The 23,708-nt window shown below is 46.1% G+C and overlaps 1 protein-coding gene across 1 annotated transcript in view; it reads right to left on the reverse strand.

Moving 5' to 3' along the window:
• EHD2 (EH domain containing 2) overlaps window positions 1-23,708 on the reverse strand; it is a 128,162-nt gene that overhangs the window by 88,334 nt on the left and 16,120 nt on the right. Inside the window, exon 2 of the mRNA XM_033955191.1 lies at window positions 15,346-15,443. Within this exon, the coding sequence (XP_033811082.1) occupies window positions 15,346-15,443 (98 nt within the window). The remainder of the gene's footprint in view (window positions 1-15,345; window positions 15,444-23,708) is intronic.

Genomic DNA, 23,708 nt, shown 5'->3' on the forward strand with positions numbered 1-23,708 from the left:
ATTTCCTCACGCTTAGATTGCTGCAATCTGTTTCTAACGGGTCTCCCACAGTGTCGCCTCACCCCCTTGCAATCTGTGCAACACTCTGCTGCACGACTCATCTTCTACCAACCTTGCTACACTCATGTCACCCTTTCCTTAAGTCATTTCATGGCTCCCTATCTGCCATCACATACATTCAAGATCTTATTGCTGATCTACAAGTGTGTTCATTCAGCTGCCCCTCAATATCTCTCCTTGCTTCTCTCTCCTTAAACACCTCCCAGAGAACTCCGTTCCTCAGATAAGCTGCTCTTAACTTTACCCGTCTCCTCCACTGCCAATTCCAGACTTTGTTCCTTTCATCTAGCTGCCCCCTATGCCTGGAGTAAATTACCCAAATTTGTACGTCAGGCCCCTTTCTTCCCTTGTTTAAAAGCAGACTGAAAACCCACCTCTTTGATATAGCCTTCAGTCCTTCACTCTACTCCTCTGCCCTCCAAACCAGCCAGCAGATTAACCGTTCTCCTTAACTGTATCCATGACATCCTGTTTGTCTGTCTTGGCTGTTTAGATTGTAAGCTCTTTCGAGCAGGGACTGTTTCTTCTTTGTGACTCTCTACAGCACAGTAGTAGTAGTGTAAAGAGTTTCAGTCTATGGGAAGCAGAGCTGAGATTGTGATGTCATAATGCCTCATTCCACCAATAAGAGCCAACCTCATCAGTGATGTCATAATGGCTAGATTGTCGGGTACTCCCTCTGCCCTCCAACCCAGCCAGCAGATTAACTCTTCCCCTTAACTGTATCCCTGACATCCTGTTTGTCTGTCTTGGCTGTTTAGATTGAAAGCTCTTTCGAGCAGGGACTGTTGTCTTCTTCTTTGTGACTCTGTGCAGCGCTGTGTACGTCTGGTAGCGCTATAGAAATAATTAATAGTAGTAGTAGTAGTAGATTTGGATTATAGAAACCCGTGCATTAGTACAAGATTGGGTGCACAGTGCCCTGTCTATGGAAAAGAGCAGGGCAATGTAAGAATGAATCATCCCTCAGGGCAGCTGGGATTTATCATTTTTATGCAATGAGTATGTAGGGGAGGGGTGTGGTATGAACACTGATTCACTCATTTTAGAGGCCTCGTTCCCTCTTTCTGGTCTCCTTTTTGTGCAGAGTTCATCTGGCACTAAAGATGATTCTCTTGGACAACCAAACAGAAAAGGAGAATAAAACCAGGTTTAATGCTCTTACATAGATAGGGTTGCCATATTTTTCTCCGGGAAACCCTAACACATGACCCCACCATGTTCTGCCTCCAACCCCGCTCCATTCTACTCTCCCAGCCCCGCCCCCTCAAAGCCTCCTCTCTTCTTCCGGACGAGTTCCAGCTGCATCTGGAGGGCCTGGAGCATGCGCGGACGTGTGCGACGTCATCTGCGCATGCTCAGAGACCCTCCAGACGGAGCTCGTCGGGGCTTTCAATAACCCGGGTTTTCACGGATATCTGGTAACCCTATTCTTGCACCGATTTCAGAGGCTTAATGTTAATTAATGGAGATTGAAGGGACACGTATCAGAACTTTAGTAAGTGTCCTTAGGCATATGTTGTTTAAAGATGCAAAGGTAGGCCCTGTTTATCTTTCCCTTCTTTGAAGATGGTATAAGGACATCTATGTTTGTCTTTCTTTCTTTGACATGAATGTTTAAACAGAGTTGTAGTGAAGTGAATTCAATTGTTTTGTTAAGCCGTATTTACAGACAGCTTTAGTTAAGAAGCTCTGCTGGTCAAGGCTTTTTTTTACCTTTTGGACTTCAATCTCTAGCTAGGAAAAATGCTGATGTGTTTAAAGTTTCATGTGACCTTACGTCACATGCCATCACATGCTGGCAAACCTGATTCGTATAAATATGTGAAACTCATAATAAAAGACGGACATATTTGAAAGATGGTTTCTGGTCTTTAAGATGTGTCCCCAGGTACCTGACTTGCAAATGACAGAGACAGAGAAAGTATGGGGCAGGAATTGGGACCTGAATCCTTTTCAGTTGGGGGCTTGTCCGCGATGGGCAGATGATATCACCGGTATTTTGTGAGTATTTCTGAATTTTTTCTGTTCTTTAATACTCACTGGGTAGTGGTGACCTGTACCCAACCCTTTATTTTAAGTTCAAGCTTTGGGTTCTATTATGGAGTTTTTTTGGGAAAAATCTCGGGGTACTTTCGGTAAGCGCCCCTCATGAATATATACGCAGCTGCCATTCTTTCGGAAAGAATGAAATTATTTATAGAACCCCCCTGCCCACTCTGTCATTTGTAAGGTTAAAAACTTTTATAGAGTTTAAGATTTTATTGTCTCTTATTACTGTACCTCGCTTATAAGGTAAGATAAGCGAATATTTTTGCATTGTTATATTGGGTTTTGTAATGAGTCATAAAGGCACTTACTCCTAGACAAATGAGACTTGTACGGCTGTGTGTGTGTATGACATTTTTCCTTCAGCTCACATCTTTCTGTGTCACCAATGTTTAATACTGAGGTAGGACATGCTGTTATGTGGAATGAATTGAAAGCGCTGTTTGAATCAGTCTAAGATCTTTCCCTTGTAGTTTGTACACAAGCACTATTTCTTGTCTTCCTTTTGATCCTGACTAATTTTGTGCGTTTCTTCTACCGGCTGCTTTCTTTGTGTTCTGTGCTGGATCATAAAAAAAAAAAAAAAGAAACAAGAAAAAGAAAAAATTCCGTTTTAAAGGTTTTCTTTCTTGTGCAGAGCAAAGCTAATCTGTTCTTTGCTTTCATTATCAGGGTCTGTGCATGAATGTTTTTGTCCCTTCCCCCAGACTTCTCTGTTTGGGCTTCCACTGACCCCCTATAGTGCTTCTTTGAAGTTACTCATTCTTGGTTTTATAAAGCAGTAAGGTGAGATTCCACTGCTTGTCTCTTGACTTTTCTCCGGCATTATCAAAACCACCATCTCTTCTTATAATACGCCCATCGCTCTTGTTGCCAAAGCTGATGGCATTCCCTGTTTCGTCCTAGATTTAGGGCTGTTAATGTTTTGGTAATTCTCATTGCACTTATGTTTCTTCCACCATTCCACCGGCAGCCAATGATTTTTTTCTGTCATTTTCCTAAAGAATGTTTTATTTTTAGTCCCTTTGGTGAGGCTGCCTTCACCTTTAAGCAACAGTATACCTAGTGTGGAATGTCCTTCGGGCTATTCTACAAAGTCATGCACTGCCCTTCATGGTCATATTCTCATTTTGTACAACTTTTTGTGTTCCATAATTCAGGAGACCTGTCAGGCTGATAGTTTGTACCTTTTATAATGATTGTCTGTGTGTGGTCACAAGGTGTCATGAAATAAACTGCACTGGTGTACATCTGAAGTGAAATACCTGGGTTTTGTCCTGTCTCATGGTCAGAGGAAAATCTGCACTTTCTGCATTGCTGCTGTTCTGCCCCGCCCAGCTAACAAGAAAGACATGCTTACTTTTCTTGCTATGATTGGTCACTGCCGCCAATGGATCTCTGCTTGTTCCTTCTATGACCAGATTTTGAGACAGACCCTGGTTTCTGAAATGACTGCTCTTATCAGATGGACTTATGAAATGTTGGACATTTAAGATGTGCTTTGGTTTCTAGCTCAAGTTTGGGTTTTCCTGCTTATGCCCACATGTTTTATCTCTTTGTTTGGGACTATTGTAACACCATGAAGGGAGAACATGGCGGTAAATTACGCTCTGTTGCCTTTTTTTATAGTCACTCCTGTTCAAGAAAGCCCTGGCTGCTTGTGCTATGGTGGTAGAGATGGTTACTTTTCTGATCCTAGGTCACCCCATTACCCTTCATACTTTTCACGATGTTCAAGCCCTTCTTTTAAATAGGCTTCTGGGTCTCAAGGGTGAACAGGATTCTCTTCCTCTCTTTTTTCATAGCTTCAGTCCTTTGTTACCACCCCCTCCTCTGAATTTGATGCCTGGTATTTGGCAGGTGCCCAAAGCCGCCCTTCTGGACGGACTTTGGTGCAAAGAGGGGAAACCCTGGATACCAGCTGCTAGCTCTCCCTTATTCATTGCCCAATATCATGGTATTGGTTATCGTAGTGCTCGCTCGACATTTTAACTTCTTGCTAGTGATATTTTCATTCTTGACCTTTTGCTCCTTGATACAGAGATATATAGCTCAATAATTACAACTGGCACGGTTGTGAATTGAAAATAAATTGGAAAATACAATTCCTTTCTATTGTTTTAGCTGAAATTAGGATGTTGCTAATTTAAAATGTTTTTGTCCGGATGTATACATAGCCATCCCAGATCCATTTTGGCACAGATATTTCTAATGTTTTCCACGGGTCCTCTTTATCACTGCAGAGATAGAGACGCTCCAAAGAGACATTAGCTTTATGCCTTTTTTCAAATATGAGATGGTTATGATATACATTATTTGTTGTTTTGGTTTTTTTTATATCAATGTGTTTATTTGCAGAGTTAAATTCAGCCCTGCACACTTGACAGATGGAGAAATAGCTCCACGTTTAAAAACTTTATGTTTTGTCTGTGTCATGTCTACTTGTCTTAGTTTAGTGGGTACCCCAGGATACATAATATTGGCCATTTCTAGAGCTCTTTTTCCACTTCTTACTAGCCTAACTGCGCAATGTTCTTTTACTTTTAGCTTTTATATTCTGAATATAGTTTAGTTAAGGGTTATATGTTTAAGAAAAAAGTTTTACTTTATACAGCATTTATTTCGTGGTGTTCCCTACATATGATCCATTCAGTATACATTTCTGAATACATTCAGTACATCAGTATGGTCTCTCTGAGGTGCATAATAAGTTATATGCAGCACGATAAAAACATATCCTTTTGGATTGTTCAATTAAGAACCTTAAGTAACTGAGTATTGTCTCTCTTTTGCCATGGCTATGCTAAGTGAATGAATTGGTATTGTTGCATGTTGCCACGTTCAGTACAGGCAACATGGTTTCTCTTGTTTTCTATCTCTTATCTGGATCACATTGGAGTACAGCTGCTGAATGATATTTGGAATGCTTTTCAAGCATTTCTTTTCAAGTATCTCTTTCTGTATGCACAGACATCTGGCTGCTCTCCCTTTGAGGTTCTCACGGGATGACCTTTCCCCGCCCCATGGGTAGATTTTCCCTTGATACAGGAGGAATACGTCCAAAAGCTAATTGAAATATTAGGGCTTGTTCAAAGAAACGTGTCTTGCACTTCTCCTTTCTCTCCACAGATTCCTACCCATTTTTTCCAGCCTGGTGATTATCCAGCAGCTTTCCAAGGATCGGAAGCAGACAGATTTCCCCTTTGGCCTTCCCACTACTGTGATCGCTGTGACCAGGCCCGCTGCACTCACTGAGGAGTTTCCTGTTTGGATCCACGCAAGTCGCTTGAAGAGGGTTAACCTAAAACCCCAGAAGCAAGTCTTCCCTGCGCAGATTTCACCTCCTCCAGTGGAACAACATAATGATCCCATTGCAGCATTCTACCAACTTTATCATTCTCATACTGGCACCGCTGCTGCTAGTTTTTCTCCCTGTATGGATCATTTCTAACTGGGTCTACAGGGATGATGTGTTCTGGGTCCATGACACTTTCTGCCCATATCCATCTGTAAATGACACTCCTGCTGTAAACAGCACCCCCGACACCTCTTTGCGAACACGATGTCAAGCTGGACTACTCCCTCGCAAAGGCTGTCCTTCAATTGGAATCCAGAAAAGACCGATGCTACCCTTTGGTATAATTCCAGCAGTGTACAAGTTGCCACCTTCTCCTTTGAGTATTGTGACATTGTGGACTGTTTATCAATTGATATCCCAAGGCTGTGCCATTGGTCCTCAGAGATTCCTAAAACTAAGGACATATATGTATATGTTACTGACTTACGTTGGGGGGATAAGTGTGCATTCTGGGGAGTGGTAGGGTGGAATATTAATACTGACTGGGTTTATAAACTAGAAAATACTCTGAAAAACAGTGGACCAAAATGGTAAATCATTGCTTACTTGTATGACCCTTCATAAGGTTGGACACTGTTATAGGAAAAGTGTTCCTGCACAAATTATTAAGCTTTCTCTTACTATTGACAACCCTAGACCTACTGATGAAGGTATGTACATTATGGACATGTGGTTTAAGGGTGGGTCTAGCTATCATCAGTTTTTCTTATGGGATCTATCTACCTCCACTCATCTTCTCCCGCCATTTTGTGGGGGCCCCAAAAAATGCTAACCCACTGGCCCCTACATTCAATAAACTTACTGACATGATGGCTATTGCCAATCCCACTTTTGAAGATATTGTGGCTGTTGAGGTAGGGTTTTCAGAACGTAACCTTTGGTTAGAATGGATGAAATTCACTGCTGATCAACATAATAAGAGTAATTGTTACATATGTGCTCAAGCTAGACCCCATCTAGGAACCGTACATCTGGACCTCCCTCCTGGTATCCAACCATGCCTTTTTGGGTTATTTACCTATCCTCTTTGTGCACTGTAGTGTTCTAAATACCCTTTGTTGCCAGGACAACAAAAGCTTGATATTGCCGTTATCATCTATAAGGGCAATTACACATGTCATGTTTCTAATTTGACACAGAGTAGTTTTGTAGGTAATTTACCCCCAGGTTATTGTTCTGTCTTGGCTCATAGGTATGCCCCATTGTTGCTGCATCAGATTTGATATTTACTGGCTTTATGGAGACTTTTGGCTCCCTGTTAAGCTACCCAGCCAGTGGATAGGCCAGTGCACTTTAGTTAAGGTTACCATGCTCCTGCATATTTTTCTGAAAGGCATCCTTCCTATTCACATGGTTTTTCCTTTTATTTGTCTCGATATAAATCTGATCACATGTATACATAGATGCTATAGGGGTCCCAAGAGGGGTCCCAGATGAATTTAAGGCCCGAGCTCAGGTTAAGGCTGGGTTTGAGTTCCTTATTCCCTTTATTACTATTAATAAGAATGTTGATCGGATTAGTTAAAATTATTATAATCAGCAACGCTTTGTGAACTATTCTAGGGACGCCTTGCAAGGTATTACTGATCAATTAGGCTCCACTTCTCAGATGGTTCTCAAAATCATATGGCCCTAGATATGATTCTAGCTGAGAATTCTGTTAAATTCTCCTCAGTATTTTATGCTGTTGTACTTTTCTTTCTGACAATATAGGTCCTACTATGGACATTCAGAAATTAGCAGACCTCTTTGCTGAGTTCAAATGTAACTCTGATTTATCTAATTCTTGGGATCAGCACTTTAGTTGAATGCATAATCTCTTATTATTTGCACTCTTATCTTGACTGCTCATGTACTGTGTTATTCGTATTACAGCTCCTAAAAGACCCCTCCTTGAGAGACATACCTAAGGTATCACTCCCTTCCAGCTCATGCTGTGTATTTGTGACGTCATTTACATGTCGTAAGAGGGGATTTGAAGGGACACGTATCAGAACTTTAGTAAGTGTCCTTAGGCATATGTTGTTTAAAGATGCAAAGGTAGGCCCTGTTTATCTTTCCCTTCTTTGAAGATGGTATAAGGACATCTATGTTTGTCTTTCTTTCTTTGACATGAATGTTTAAACAGAGTTGTAGTGAAGTGAATTCAATTGTTTTGTTAAGCCGTATTTACAGACAGCTTTAGTTAAGAAGCTCTGCTGGTCAAGGCTTTTTTTTACCTTTTGGACTTCAATCTCTAGCTAGGAAAAATGCTGATGTGTTTAAAGTTTCATGTGACCTTACGTCACATGCCATCACATGCTGGCAAACCTGATTCGTATAAATATGTGAAACTCATAATAAAAGACGGACATATTTGAAAGATGGTTTCTGGTCTTTAAGATGTGTCCCCAGGTACCTGACTTGCAAATGACAGAGACAGAGAAAGTATGGGGCAGGAATTGGGACCTGAATCCTTTTCAGAGATGTGCGTTCATTTTCAAAGCAGGAGCCGTTAACAACACTTACAAACACATGCACAAGCAGAGGGGCTGGAAAGAATTCTATGCGCCCAGCTTTGCATGCTTTCCCCTCTTGCTTTTGGGGGTTTCGTTTCCCTGTTTCTCCTAGGACAAGCAGGATGAGTCAGCCACATATGGGTGTTGTCCCAACAGCTCCCAATTTGTGGATAAGCTCTCCAATAGCTCAGAGAGATTTTTTTTTTTCCTCTCTGAGCACGTGCAGTGCCCGGGCCTCACTGGGCATGCCCAAGCCCTACCCATTTCCCCCTGCTTCCCCCTAATCCCCAGTCTTTACTTTCCGCCCGTTCCCATCGGTTGGATTTTCTACAGCTCTCCATTGCAACTTTTCTACTCATCACCTTGAAGATGCCTGAATCATCTAAAGAAACGACTGGGATGCAGGAGAAGGATGAATACACTGGATCCTCATGAATTGTGCGCTCACTGATTGGATCCGGCGCTCGAGGTTTCCGTGTTGCTTGCACATGTCACCACGTGCACGCAAGCTAAGGAAGAGGGCACTGAGAGACTTCATGAAGAGAAGTGAGGCCGAGAATCTTCCTCCAGCAGCCATCCTCATCGGAATGCAGCAGCGGGGGATCCACAAGCTACAGCGGCAAGGAGCCTCCAGGATGCCCTGGCTCAGCTAATCCCCTGCATGCACTCGGCCCGGTAGAGAAATATCTCCCGGAGTCCCTGCATGTTGCCGCTTACAGCCAGCCTCTGCAGGGCAGCCGATAGGAGTCTCACCAGACCGAGAGATCTCTCCAGGAGTCACTGCATGCTGCCGCGTGAAGCCAGCCTCTGCGGTCAGCAGATCGGGGTTTTCGCCCTCCAGACTGAGAGATCTCCCCCGGAGTTTTTGCATGCTGCCGCGTAAAGCCAGCCTCTGCAATCAGCAGATTGGGGTTTTCGCCCTCCAGACTGCATGCTGCCGTGTACAGCCAGCCTCTGCAGGGAGCCGATCGGGGTTCCCCCTCCAGCCCCAAAGGTAAGTCCTATCTGCTTGTTTTTGGGAAAACCTCTGATAATCTTTTGCAGCCCCGAGGGCTCTACCCCACCCTCCTCCCAATCTGAATTTAAGGAGAAAGAAACTCCCATGCTTCTTTCCCTCGGAGGGGACCTGCAGACCTCTCCCACCAGCAGGAGACATGCTGCCCCAGCGTTCAGCTTGTAAAGGACATGCTGAAAAAACAAAAAAAACAAACAACAACTCGATGCTTCTTTCCCTCTTGGGGTCCTGCAGAGTCTGCAGTTCACACCTCTCCCACCCCGCCCCCTCCCCCTCTCATGTCGGGAACGAGAGTCTGCCTTTCACAGCAGGGTGCTGATATCATCAGTGATGCGGCATGTCAGACCACGCCTCTCCAAAGGTGGGGGTTTGAAACTCCTCAGCCTAAAGAGCAGTTCACTGCACTTCAGATGCTTTTCCAGCCAGCATGAGGGACTCTGCTACTATTTATGATTTCTATAGCACTGAAAGGCATATGCAGCGCTGTACAGTTTAATATGCAATAGGCAGTACAGCAGGAGAAGCCCACTCAAGAGGCATTATCACTCCTCTTTCTCTGCCTCCAGGCACAGTGGGAAACGCAGCCAGGAGCACTGGCACAGATGAAGGGGTGCATCCTGCCCCCTCTCTGCAGGCTCTCCCCCCCCTCTCAAGAAGGACAGAGAATGTCGGTGGGGTACATGGAGCCACCCAACCAGTCAAGTGGAGCAGCACATGAACCTGCGAACCACCAGGATTAGGACCAGCAGCAACAGTTAACCCCCTTTAGAGGGAGCCACGCACAACAACATGGCGCGTTCCAGCGGCATGCCATGCACCCAAGCAACGGAGGAACAAGCAACACACCAGCCTCCAGCCACGCCCCGAGTCACCACCCACAAAAATAAAGAAATAATTAACAAAAAAAAAAAGAAAACCCACAAACGAGGACTCACCCCAAGTTCCTCCAGAAACTCATAGCCTTTTTCAAGATCCACGTGGGTGGACAACAAGTACCCAAGACAGAGTACTACAAGGCCTGAACTACCAGTACCAGTACTTCACGCAGGCAGTGGCGATTCCAGTCCACAAGAACCTCCTGGACTGCAGAGACAAGATTTTGGCTGACTCCCTCTTCAGGGCAACCAACATCAAGGAGACTGGGATTGAAGTACCAGATCTTTCCAGCCCAGAGATTCGACAACCCGCAGCAGCCATATATGGACATTGCGATAGCCTTGGCGCTTAAGAGAAACAGGGCAGCACGACCCCCCCCTCCTCCAACGCCCCGTCAGGGAAGGACATGAAAAACCCTGGATTCCACGGGGAAAAAGACCTTTGAGAGCGCAATGCTGAGCACACGAATTGCTGCGCTCCAGTTCCAGATGCGGCTTTGTCAGGAGGCCAGTGAGAGAAAATAAATAAATAAAATAAAATAGGGACTCCAGCTCACCCCCGAGCCAGTCCACACTGGCAGCAGTCTGTGCCCCAGCGCTCGCAACAGTAACATTACTGCTACGCAAACAAGCACCGCCCGAGGGGCAGGGGCATCCAAGGGCAGCCCTCTCCCCAAGACAAAAACAGAACCTTGACCACCCTCCGGCCCAGCAGGATCAGATTGTCTGCGAAGGCTTGGCCCAGGATCACCATCGACCAGTGGGCCCTCAGCATCATCAAGCAGGGATTCCGAATTCGTCTCCACTCTCGCCCCCCTCCCCCCCCTATTGGGCGGGGCACCCTCCATCTGACGACCCAATTTTCCTGCAGCAAGGAGAGGACCTGCTTCGGCAGAATCAATAGAGGTGGTGACGAACAGAGGAGATCACCAAGGGGTTTCTACTCCAGGAACCCCCGCGTCCCCATGGACAAGGACAACGCTCAATCCTGGATCTCTGCAAGCTCAACAGGTGCATACTCAAGGTCCAGAGGCAATCTCTGGGTACAGTCTTGGCCCTGTTACAGCCCGAGTATTGGCTAGTATCCCTGGACTTACATGATGCATACACTCACATGCCCATGCACCCAGCCCACAGGAGGCATCGTCGCTTCTAAAGCCAAAACAGACGCCTCCAGTACAAGGTCCTACCCCTTGGACTCTCAACGGCTCCAAGAGCGTTCACAAAGTGCGTAGCAGTGGCACATCCTCGCCTTCAAGGGGTGTGCGTCCTATCTTATCTCAACAGCTGACAGCCCCGACAATCACCATAACCCTCCTCCAAGAACTGGGGTTCCTCATCAACTACATGAAATCCCACCTGATACCCCCCCAGGGGATATCGTTCATTTGGGCAGTCATCGACACCACACAGACCAAGGCCGTCCTACGGGACTACCAGATCGACGCCATGACATCTCTGGCCCAGTGCATCCCTATCAGCAGCTCATCGTCAGCACGCTCCCTCCTGTGTCTCAGCTGTGGTCCTTGTTGTCCAGAACACCAGACTATACATGAGATCCCTGAAAGGGCACCTCAGACGTCACTGGGACCAGTGTACCCAACCTCTGACCACCCAGATACCCATTTGCCAGCCCATACACAAGACGCTTCACTGGTGAACGGCCCGAGATAACTTAGCAAAAGGGAAACCAGACCACCACCTCACCAGTTGGTGGCCACCATGGATGCCTCCAAACATGGAGGGGGGACACATCTTCTTGATTCTCGCACAGGCGTCCTCACTCCATATCTACCTACTGGAGCTCAGGGCCATAGGGAATGCCCTCGAAACCTTCAAACAATGGGTGACAGGCAGGGCAGTCCTCACCCAAACAGAAAACCAGGTGGCCATGCACTATATCAACAAGCAGGGAGGTACAGGGTCAGCCTCGCTATGCAAGGAAGCTTGCCGCATGTGGGAGTTCACCAACTCCATTCAATGCCCCATCCAGGCAACTTACTTCCCGGGGTAGCATAACGATCTGGCAGAAAGCCTCAGCCACCAGCTGGATCCCGATGAGTGGTGTCTCAACCTAGCGGCGACGAAGAAGATCTTCAGCACCTGGGGCACACCGAGCATCGACCTGTTTGCAACCGAACCGAACTCAAAATACTCGACCTTCTGCGCAAAGAGATCAACCCATCGCCATCTCAGCCCCGACGGTCTGTCTGTGAGTTGGAACCACGGACTCTTATACGCCTACCCCCCATAACCTAAGTCCTGCAGAAGATCCTTCAGGACAGAGCAACGGTGATCATGATTGCCCTGTCCGGGCCCCTGCAACCATGGTTCCCGTTCCGGCAAGGGATAGCGGTTCACCCACCTCTCCCCCCTCCCGATCAGTGCAGTTCTCATAACACAACGCGGGAACCTTACCCTCCACCACGACCTGCGTTTCTTAGCCCTGACCGCATGGATGATGAGAGGATGAACCTACCACAAGACGGCAGCCAGAAGACCTTCAACCAGAAAACGCTATGGGATTGAAATGGAGAAGGTTCCGCTACTGGTGCACAGACATGCAGCGAGACCCCTACAACTGCCCCATACCGGACATCCTGCAGTACATACTGAGCTTATCTCAGTGGGACCTAAAACCCACTTCCATCAAGGTCCACCTAAGTGCAATCGCGGCATACCACACTGGCCTAGACAACAAACCAGTGTCGAGGCATTCAGTAATCACAAAATTTCATGAAGGGACTGTCCAATCTGCACCCACCGGTCAGACCACCACCACCCGGATGGGACCTCAACTTGGTGCCGCATCAGCTCACCTCGACCCCTTCAAACCCTTGGGGGAGGCAGATCCCGTATTCCTGGCCGGGAAAACCCTGACCATCGTGTCGGCCGACACACTCCTCCATGAGAACAGGGTGGTACCCAGAACCCACCCCCGATTCTTGCCAAAGGTGGCTTCAGCGTGCCTCACGGCACTCTACATCTCCCCACAGGGAGGCACACAGGGAGGCACACAGCCACCTCAGCAACACCTCCTGGACTGTGTGTGGGCCCTGACTATGCAGCAGATTAGACAAGCCTCAATTGTTCGTCTCCTACAACCAAAACAGACCAGGACTTCCGGCCACCAAATGCAGGCGCTCGCGCTGGATATACAAGTGCATCCCCTTCACCTATAGAAAGCGCAGCGTCAACCGCAGGTAGGAGCCCATGTCCACCAGCGCAGAGCCATAGCCACCACAACGGCTCATCTGCACCACACACCAATAGGGGACATCTGCGATGCAGCCACATGGTCCTCCATGCACAACTTCACCAAGCACTACTGCCTCGACATAGCATTCCACGCTCCAAATGCATTCGGCCGAGAAGTCTTGGAAGTGGCTCTTCCCTCCTGGGAGGGACAGCAAACACTAGCACAGCCTTGACGAACACTGATCAAGTAGGGTGTTATAGATATTGATTAAGTAGGTCTTCCAGCACTCCTGTCTAGACTGAATGTGGAATAGGCAAGTATGAATTCTCACATGCAAGTACGAATTGTCACTGTTGACCAGTTGGTATCTAACTGTTCATTGATTGTCATTGACCAATTCACTGTTCTGTGAGTATTATTGCTCAATTAACACAGCACTTTATCTAAAACCTTGTTTCCTCAACTTCACCTGCTTCGCCTGATTACCCTGCCCGGCACGGCCTCCACAGCCAGGCGAGGGATGCACAGAGCGCTAAGGCGCAGGTCCAGTCAGTACATCCCTCGGCTAGGGAGTCACTCATCCGGCTTGTCCTAGGAGAAAGTGTATTTACTTACCTGTAACATAGGTTCTCCGTGGACAGCAGGATAGTCAGCCACACAACCCACCCGCCTCCCCATACGGCCGACCCGGCCACAGCTAGGAACATCCTGGGGATTAGGGGGAAGCAGGGGGAAATGGGTAGGGCTCGGGCATGCCCAGTGTGGCCCAGGCACTGCACGTGCTCAGAGAGAGAGAAAAAAAAAAATCTCTCTGAGCTATTGGAGAGCTTATCCGCAAAATGGGAGCTGTTGGGACAACACCCATATGTGGCTGACTATCCTGCTGTCCACGGAGAACCTACATTACAGGTAAGTAACTATACTTTTTATCACACACTACAACTCAAAAAATAAAAAAAAGAGAAACCACCGTGCAATGACATTTCTTTTACTGGACACTCCTAATTAATAACAGAATAAGTTCTTTCATAGCTCTTCACTTTATACAATGATTGATCTTTAAGGTTTTAGTTATGAGCTTTTAGCTTTGTAAGTTTTATTCAATCTGTAGCATTTTTATTTATTGTAAACTGCATAGAACTTTACAGTCCTGTGGTATATAAACTTTTTATTATTATTATTCTCCAACCCCTGTTCTTTTTCTCTGCAGTCAGCTGTTCTCATACTACATGTGCCGCTGTAGAGCAAACAGTGACCTAGACTAGTTTGACATGTAAGGAAAAGACTCGTCTCTTCATTTCCAACCATTTATCACAAATAGGTAAACAAGGAACTTACTGAAGACAGTCAAAGCCACGAGTGCAGCCCCGATTCTGGTTCAATACAAACATGAAAAGAATTCCTGCAGAATGCATAATTGAATGCAAGGCTGGCCTGTGCACTCAGCAGACTAGGCATCTCCCAAGGGCAGGCTGCAGGGGTGGGGAGGAGGTATCGGTAGGGTTACCAGACGTCCGGGATGCGGCAGAGGAACACCCAGGAGATAGAAGGCCGTGAAGCAGCCTGTGTAGATTGCTGCCGACGCTGTTATAAGGTATTCCTGTCTCGCGGTTCGAATGAGAGGGAGAGATGTGTCGGCGGAGGGGGGGCGCTGCTGCTGCTTATTTTCGGGGAAACATGGTAGTAACGAATACTACCCTACCTTTACTTTCTCTTTCTTACAGAAGGGCCCCATCCAATTGTGCTACCCTTGCTTGTCTCTCTATCCTATTTTGACATGTAGTTCTCCCCCTTTTCCCTTATGTACCAGTACATCAATTTGTCATTTCGTCCGTGTCCCCTGATTTTACTTTTTATTATATACTTACCTGTGTACTCCTTAGAAAATTTGATAAGCGGAATATCAAATTTTAATAAAACTTGGAATTGACCCTATATGTCAAGTCTGTCTGTCCAAGTTAGATTATAAGCTCTTCCAAGCAGGGACTGTCTATTTAATGTCAAAATGTACAGCGCTGTGTACGCCCTTTAGCACTATAGAAGTGTTAAATAGTAGTTGTAAAGGTTGTACCTTGGGCAAAAGCATGAAGCTAGGCAGTCGTCTCAAGAAGACTAGAGGGAATGAGACATGCAACATTTAACCTATAGGAAGAGAGATTACAGGAACCTAGCAGGAAGCTGCTGCTTGCTTTTAGTTTATAGGCTGATAATACAATACAAAATACAATGGAACAATTACTTCTCATCAGCCCCCCAACCTCCAGCCTCTTCCTCACATAGCTTGCTCTTACCTCGGCTCACACGTTGCTTTGCACCGGACAGGATTCCCGGGGTATCAATCAGGCTGATGCTCTCCAGTACTTTGTTGGGCAAGTGGGAGCACATGAATCTGAAAGAGCAGAATTTGTAAACTGTATATTTTACATATCACGGTGCCATCCTTTATACTGAACTTTAATACCCAATCAGACATGGGTCTGCCAACCAGCAGTCACCCAGCTGCACAAGCAGTCACCTAACCAGCATCAGTGGTTATCAGCCAGGGAAAGCCGTCACCCCACCAGCAGGAGAAGTTACCCAGCTTAAATGGCCAGTGACTGACTAAAGGCCCATCGAGTCCAGCATCCTGTCGCCAGCGCTGGCCAAACCAGGTCGCAAGTACCCAGTAGGATCCCACAGAGCTGACCCATGCCTTAATGCTCACACCCAAAGATGAAAAGTGGCTTTCTCAAGCCTTCATGGCTAATAATGGTTTGTGGACTTTTCCCTCAGGAACTTGACTAAATCCTTTTTAAATACCACTATATTAAATGCATTGGCTACATCTTTCGGCACCAAATTCCACAGCCTCAGCGCCAGCGTAAGCGAAGTATGGATGGCGCTGTGGCAGGGTGTCGCCACGGTTGCCTTGCTTATAGCAACCACAGTGCTTCCAGGCCTGCACGCCAGCGCTATGTCTGAAACCCCTTCGGACAGAAAGTCATTGGAGGGGGTGGACACATCATCACTTGAGTGCAGACCTGTGGAAGATGGTCCCACTCATGCTTATTTTGCACAGGCAGAGGTGGGTTGTGACGGCCCTGGTGGTCTGGGAGGACAAATTAGAAGACGCAGGAGGGCATAGATGTCCATAGCTCCATGCCTACCACCTTAACTGGTTTGGCTCCAAATTATCTTTTCTACCACTTCGATCTTGTTCGTATTATTAGACGCACTCGTAGATCAAACTTGTTTACCTTTGCTACATTGAAAGGTTATATCTATAAGAGGTTCCTGGATAGGACTCTTTCATTCCAAGCTGGTAAATTGAATGACTGGTTAAGTGAAACTATTTTGAAAGCTTTTTCCTACCAATCCTTCAGAAGAAAAGTAAAGACCCATCTCTTTCATAAATTTGTAACTTCATAATTACGTCGCTGTATTTCTATGGCTGTTTGTAACTTCACTGTCTGTCAGTTGTCTCTTTTACTGTGAACCGCTTAGAACTGTTTATGGTATTGAGGTATATAAAAATAAAGTTGTTATTATTAATTGTACAATGCAGGGAAATGCAAGGTCATGCATATAGGGAGAAGGAACCCGATGTTCACTTACAAAATGGGGGGATCAATGCTAGGGGTCAGTAACCTTGAAAGAGACCTGGGAGTGATGGTAGACACAACACTGAAGGCGTCGGCACAATGCGCCACAGCCTCGAGGAAAGCAAACCAAATGTTAGGTATCATTAAGAAGGGTATCTCAACCAGAACGAAGGAAGTCATCCTGCCACTGTACCGGGCTATGGTGCGCCCGCACCTGGAATACTGTGTACAGTACTGGTCACCGTACCTCAAAAAGGACATGGCAATGCTTGAGAGAGTCCAGAGAAGAGCAACTAAACTGATTAAGGGTATGGAAAACCTTACATACACTGACAGACTGAAGAAGCTGGGGTTGTTCTCCCTGGAAAAGCGGAGACTCAGAGGAGATATGATAGAGACCTTCAAGATCCTGAGGGGCATCGAAAAGGTTGACAAGGATAGATTTTTCAATTTGAAAGAAACCACAAGAACAAGGGGTCACTCGATGAAATTGAAGGGGGACAGGTTTAGAACAAACGCAAGGAAATTCTTCTTCACACAGAGGGTGGTGGACACATGGAACACCCTTCCGGAGGCCGTGATAAGAAATAGCACAGTACAGGGTTTCAAGGATGACCTGGATAGGTTCCTGGAGGACAAAGGGATTGAGGGGTACAGATAAGAGCAGTGGAAAGTTTAGAGATAAGTGTTGAGGTAGGCATAAAATTAGTCAAAGGACCGCAGATCAGGCAATATGCCTGATGGGCCACCGCGTGAGCGGACCGCCGGGCTAGATGGACCTCTGGTCTGCCCCGGCGGAGGCGACTACTTATGTACTTATGTACTTATGTACTTAATGCGCAAGCAAATATTTTCTGTAGATATGTAATTTCTGCAATCTGTAGATGTGCTGCTTTTTTAGCATCATGGAGTGTTCTCTAGTCTTAGCAGAATTTGAAATGATAAACCATTCCTTTTCCATCTTACTCATGGTTTCATAGACTGCCTCCTTTCTATGAAAACATATTTCCTAGTGCTGCTTAGTATACATCCTTGGAGCTTCATTTTGTGAACAGCGTTAGGCCCACATTTTATAAAAGGCGCCTTAACTTAGGAGCCGGTGCCTAAGCTAAGAAGGAAACACCATTTAAAATAGTACTTTACAAAAATTTCAAGGCGCCTCTGAAGGCTCCTACTGGCGGCTCCTACTGGCATCTAATGCCACTATAGGCATGGCTAACGCCATTAGGCACCGGTAGACGTCTCTGGGGGTACAAGTCACGTCAAAGGTAGGCGCAGAAAATGTAGGCCTTGAAAACCCTGGCCTACATTTCTGGCGCCCACCTTTGCCGGAAGTGTGATTCTTTAAACAGCACCGTCGTGTGATTAACACTCAATCGATGGCCGCTTTTAAGGCGGCTGCAGTTAGGGTGGCCACCAAAAATGGCACCATTTAGAGCAGGGGTGTCAAAGTCCTTCCTCGAGGGCTGCAATCCAGTTGGATTTTCAGGATTTCCCCCATGAATATGCATGAGATCTATTAGTATACAATGAAAGCAGTGCATGCAAATAGATCTCATGCATATTCATGGGGGAAATCCTGAAAACCCGACTGGATTGCGGCCCTCGAAGAGGGACTTTGACACTCCTGATTTAGAGAATCTGGGACTCAGTTCAGTGACTTAGTCTTTGTAAGAGGCGGAGGCACCCATCCTCCTCACTGCCTCCCCGCTCCTTCCCGACCATCCTGCCGTGTGCGTGCGCCCCTTCCCTCGCACCTCTTTCATTTTCCCTGCGCGAGCAGCATTACGACCTTGTCGCCCACGTCGGTGTCGCCTCTCTCCGACGTCACTTCCAGGCCTCGCGCCTAGCAAACGACGTCAGAGGAATAGCCGATGCAGCACGGGCAGCAAGTTTGTGATGCCTGGAAAATTAAAAAGGTACAGGGGAAGGGAAGGGAGCACGGTGTGGCAGGGGAGGGGCACCACTCACCCTTGCTATGCCTCTGCCTCAGTTCTATCGGGTTCTTTCCTTTGGAAGGGTTTGTTTGTGCATAAATACTTTTCAGGTATCTGAATGTTTGTATCATATCTTCTCGTCTCTCCTCTTCTCTAGAGAATATGTATTCTATGGGCCTCATTTTCAGAAAACACAGAAGTCCAAAACCTTGCTTGCACTGGCTCTTAATTGTTGTGAAATTTACCACCTCAAATTTTTTTTTTCTAACTTTAATTTTTCCAAATGATTGTTCCAACAGAGTTCGCACAAATGTATGCCTCCAGACTCAGTAAAGAGCATGCACATTTCCACGTGCAAAACTGCGCGTTATCCTGAGATGAATGTGCCATTCAGTTGCCCAGTCAGCCAATTGGAGTCAATAATTGGACACTAACAATCAATTATTGCTGCTTATTGGCCACAATCTCGGTCTGTGCGCATGTCTTGCTAAGCGCTATTCCTATTCTATAAAGAGGCGCGTGCAAGCCTTATAGCGTGCGACTGAACAGGGGGTCTGGCCATGGGAGGGACAGAGGAAGGCGCAGATCCCTGTACACAGTAACACTTTTAGTGAATGTTCCTGACTAGGGTTCCTGACTATGGCTCCAGAAAACGGAGGACGGATTCAGATATCCGGATTTTACTTTTAATGGAAGTAAAACATGGATGTCTCAATCCGTCCTCCTTTTTCTGGAGCCATATGGTAACCCTAGTCAGGAACATTCACTAAAAGTGTTACTGTGTACAGGGATCTGCGCCTAACTTACATGCCAGGATTTACACCAGGTTTCGGTTAGCACAAGTCCGGGTGCCCAAAGATTGATGCAGAAACTGGCTCTAAGTGCTATTCTCGTATAAACAGTACACAATATGGAGCAGGGGTCTCAAAGTCCTTCCTTGAGGGCCGCAATCCAGTCGGGTTTTCAGGATTTCCCCAATGAATATGCACGTGATCTATGTGCATGCACTGCTTTCAATGCATATTCATTGGGGAAATCCTGAAAACCCGACTGAATTGCGGCCCTCAAGGAGGGACTTTGAGATCCCTGGAGCGTGCGCAGATGCCCACCTGCCCGATGCGATTTTGAGGAAGCTTTTGAAAACCCGGACAAAAGTGCTGGGTTCTGAAAAGCCGTCCGGGGAAATCCGGATGTCTGGGAACCCCACCTGTTCTCAACCCATTTCCCTGCCGCTTTGAAGAGAAAGTGCAAGCCCTCACCCCAGTGAGGGAAGGGGTAAAACGCGGACCTCACGGACCTGACAGACCTCGCGGATCTAAAACCGCACGTCCTTAAAAATCTGAGGTCCGTGCCACTTGTAGTTTCTGGCTCCGATAGACCTCGGTGACAATTTAGCGCTGCCGGATCCGTCTCAGCATAGGGAGGGAAAAGTATTAGGATCCGTCAGCGCTAAATTGTCACCGAGGTCTGTCAGAGCCAGAAACTACAAGTGGCAGGGACCTCAGATTTTTAAGGACGTGGGGTTTTAGATCCGCGGAGTCCGTCAGGTCCGTGTTTTACCCCTTCCTCCCCAGTGACTGAATAGCACCACTAACTGGTAGTGCGATCTGTAGATTAGCTTTATGGAGAGTCCTCTAGTATACACCTGCTTTTTTTATTTCATTTCACTTTTATTGTTAAGTTATTGTGTGTAAATCCGCTATAATACAACCCTTAGCGCGCATGCGCAGTTGAAACTTCGTGCGGCCGTGATCCGTGGCTCCGTGTCGCCGTATGCGCAGTAGGAGCCTTTGGCAGTTTGTGACGCGTGCAGTGGTTTCCCCAGCAATGTTCCTGCCCCGATCTCTGACAGACGCCGCCTCTCCTTCTTACCCCTGGATCAGCAGCGGCAGCAGCCGTGGGGCATTTGCTAGTCCGGCCTAGCAAAAGCCCCGAGGCTGCCCAGCCTAGCGGATGCTGGACAGTGAGCAGGTAAGGAGAAGAGGTACTACTGGACATGGGGGAGGTAAAAGGAATGGGGAAGGGCTACTGCTGGACAGGGGGAGCAGGGAAGGGGTGCTGTTGGACATGGGGGGAGGTAAAAGTAAGGGAGAAGGGAAAACAGACAGGGGAAGAGAGAAAGGAGAAAAAAAAAAGACAGACAGGGGGCAGAGAGAAAGAAAGAAAGAAAAAAAATGCCTAAGTCTACACATCTATTCTAGCACCCGTTAATGTAACGGGCTAAAAAACTAGTATACATATATTTATGAGCCCCTTTTTTAAATTAATTTAAGAGCACAAACTCTTAGATTTGATGAGTCATATGTTATGAGTATTATTATTCTTGTATATTTTATATGTTCATGTATGTCCATTTGCTTGTATTCCAAGGACCCCTGAGGAAGGCAAACACTGCCGAAACACAGCCCGTGTAGGGTCTGGGTATCTGTTTACAGCAAGTGACTTTATTTATTGAAGCTTTGTTGGCTTCTATCATATCATATATTGCATTTTAATTTTGTATCAATAAACATTATCGTTTTAACCTCTGGAAGTCCAGGGACTGGTTTCACAGTGTTTTGCTGGAGTCCTCTAGGGTAGACATGGGGAGGGCTAGTGATGCATTAAATATAGAAATTTTACTGTTCATCTATCCAAAGGGGCAAAGACAGGCAACGCTTAACTATTAGTCTCCAAGTTTTTTTGATTTCTGATATACCGCTCATTAGTGGACTTTCTCAGTGGTTTACAATGTTACAATTATATAATCAAAAGTACTATGTTGGATATTAAACAGATGTTGTAATAATAATAAATTTATTTTTATATACTGCCATACCCGAAAGTTCTAAGCGGTTCACAACAATTGGATAAGATACAAACAGTACAAGTTATTTAAAAAGACAGCAATTGTAAAGAAAGAACATCAGTGATTTATCTCCTGTCTCCCAGGATGGACAGAAAGCAAGAGAAAAGAAATGTCTCTGCATTAGTCTTATGTACTAATACATCTGGGGAAAAAAATGTCCTTCAACCCTTTTTCAAGTTCTGATGAGAATGTTCCAAACTCAGTGGTCTAGGCCAGGGGTAGGGAACTCCGGTCCTCGAGAGCCGTATTCCAGTCGGGTTTTCAGGATTTCCCCAATGAATATGCATTGAAAGCAGTGCATGCAAATAGATCTCATGCATATTCCTGAAAACCCGACTGGAATACGGCTCTTGAAGACCGGAGTTCCCTACCCCTGGTCTAGGCAGAGAGTTACAGAGGGTGGGACCTGCTACACTGAAAATCTTTGTACTAATTGTATCAAGACAGGATTTTAGGCAGAGCCAGCGTTAAGGGAGGGGCAAAGAGGGCAGCGGTTCTCTGGCGCTGCTCCCGGCTTCCCCAATGCTGTTTCTCTACCGCAGTCCACCAAGCAGAAGTAGGAATTTGCGTCAGGGGGGGCACACCTGCGACCCCTTTGCATTTTATAAGGTGAGGGGAGCGTCAGAATGGGGTGGGGAGAAAGGAAGGACACTCTGGCCCATGGGGATCCCTGGAGCAACTGATTTTTAAAAGAAGGAAGGGATGCTGGATGGGAGAGCATGTGGTGAAGAGGAGAGGGCGGGAAGGAGTAGGAAGGGAAAGATGGGAGGGCAATTGGATTTTCCCAGACATCTGGTAACCCTATTTATGATCATATTTGGGAAAATTAGTATTATTCTTGTAGCCATGTTCTATACTATTTGTAGCTGTTGAATATTGGATGTACAAACTATTTAGGAGGGTGTTTACTAATGATGAAAGAGTGAACACGGCCGTGAAGAGCTAGCTCCCTGAGTAAATAAATGTCTACCTGAATACAGCATCCTAAGAAGCCTTTTTACCAAACAGCAGTAAAAGGTGGCCTTAACGCACCCTTATGCAGGTAATTCCTATGCATTAAGGCCATTTTTAGTGCTGGGGTAAAATGGCCGATTTTCCTCTTTAAGAAACATAGAAACATCTGCAGTATCCACTATCTCCTCCTCTCCCTAAGAGTGCTAATTTTCAAATACTCTTAAAAAAAAAAAAAAAGGGGCAGGGTATACATGAGGCACAATTATCAGCAAAAACAACAAACCAGACCTTCACATTTAAAAAAAATAATAATTAATTAATTTAAGTTAAGTCTGGATAGAAAAACCTCAGATGTTTGCCAGCATTTTGCCAGTCTGCCTCAGGGACTCACTCACAATTTTATGGTGCTGGCAGCCATCTTGTATGAGCATCATACAACTGTGAAAGCTCCACGAGTCCCTGAAGCAAATTGGTGAAACTTTACTAGATTGACCAGGTTATCCATTCCAGAAGGGAGACTTTTTGGCCAGTCCTGTTTTTTTCAAATTACATCCCAAAGCAGTGTAGTATTTGTAGTCCATGATTCTATCCATTGAAATCAGTGCTTCAGGTCCCATAATGCACCAGGATGAGGTTGGCAGACATCCAGGACTGGCCAAAAACTCCCCCTTCTGGAATGGGTAACCTGGCCACCTTAAGTCAGGGGTCTCAAAGTCCCTCCTCAAGGGCCGGAATCCAGTCGGGTTTTCAGGATTTTCCCAATGAATATGCATGAGATCTATTTGCATGCACTGCTTTCATTGTATGCTAATAGATCTCATGCATATTCATTGGGGAAATCCTGAAAACCCAACTGGATTGCGGCCCTCAAAGAGGGACTTTGAGATCCCTGCCCTAGGTAGATCGCTGGCCAAAGTTTGAGGCTTTTCCTTCTAGATTTAACTTAATTGAATTTAATTGAAATGTGAAGGTCTGGCTTCTCACACATGCAGTTTTTCCCATTAGCGCATGATCCCCTACCGCAGTGGTTCCCAAACCCTGTTCTGGGGGACTCCCAGCCAGTCGGGTTTTCAAGATATCCCTAATGAATATGCATGAGAGAGATTTGCATACCTGTCACTTCCATTATATGCAAATCTCTCTCATGCATATTCATTAGGGATATCTTGAAAACCTGACTGGCTGGGGGTCCCCCAGGACAGGGTTTGGGAACCACTGCCCTACCGTCACCTATTTTGCAGGCGGTGGGGACTCATGTGCTGAACCTATGCAAATCTGTTAATGCACGGCAATGCCCTCATGCTCATTAGTGCAGAACTAGGGTTTCCAGATTT

Source organism: Geotrypetes seraphini, chromosome 8 (genome assembly GCF_902459505.1).
Source record: "Geotrypetes seraphini chromosome 8, aGeoSer1.1, whole genome shotgun sequence".
Taxonomy (NCBI): Eukaryota; Metazoa; Chordata; class Amphibia; order Gymnophiona; family Dermophiidae; genus Geotrypetes; species Geotrypetes seraphini.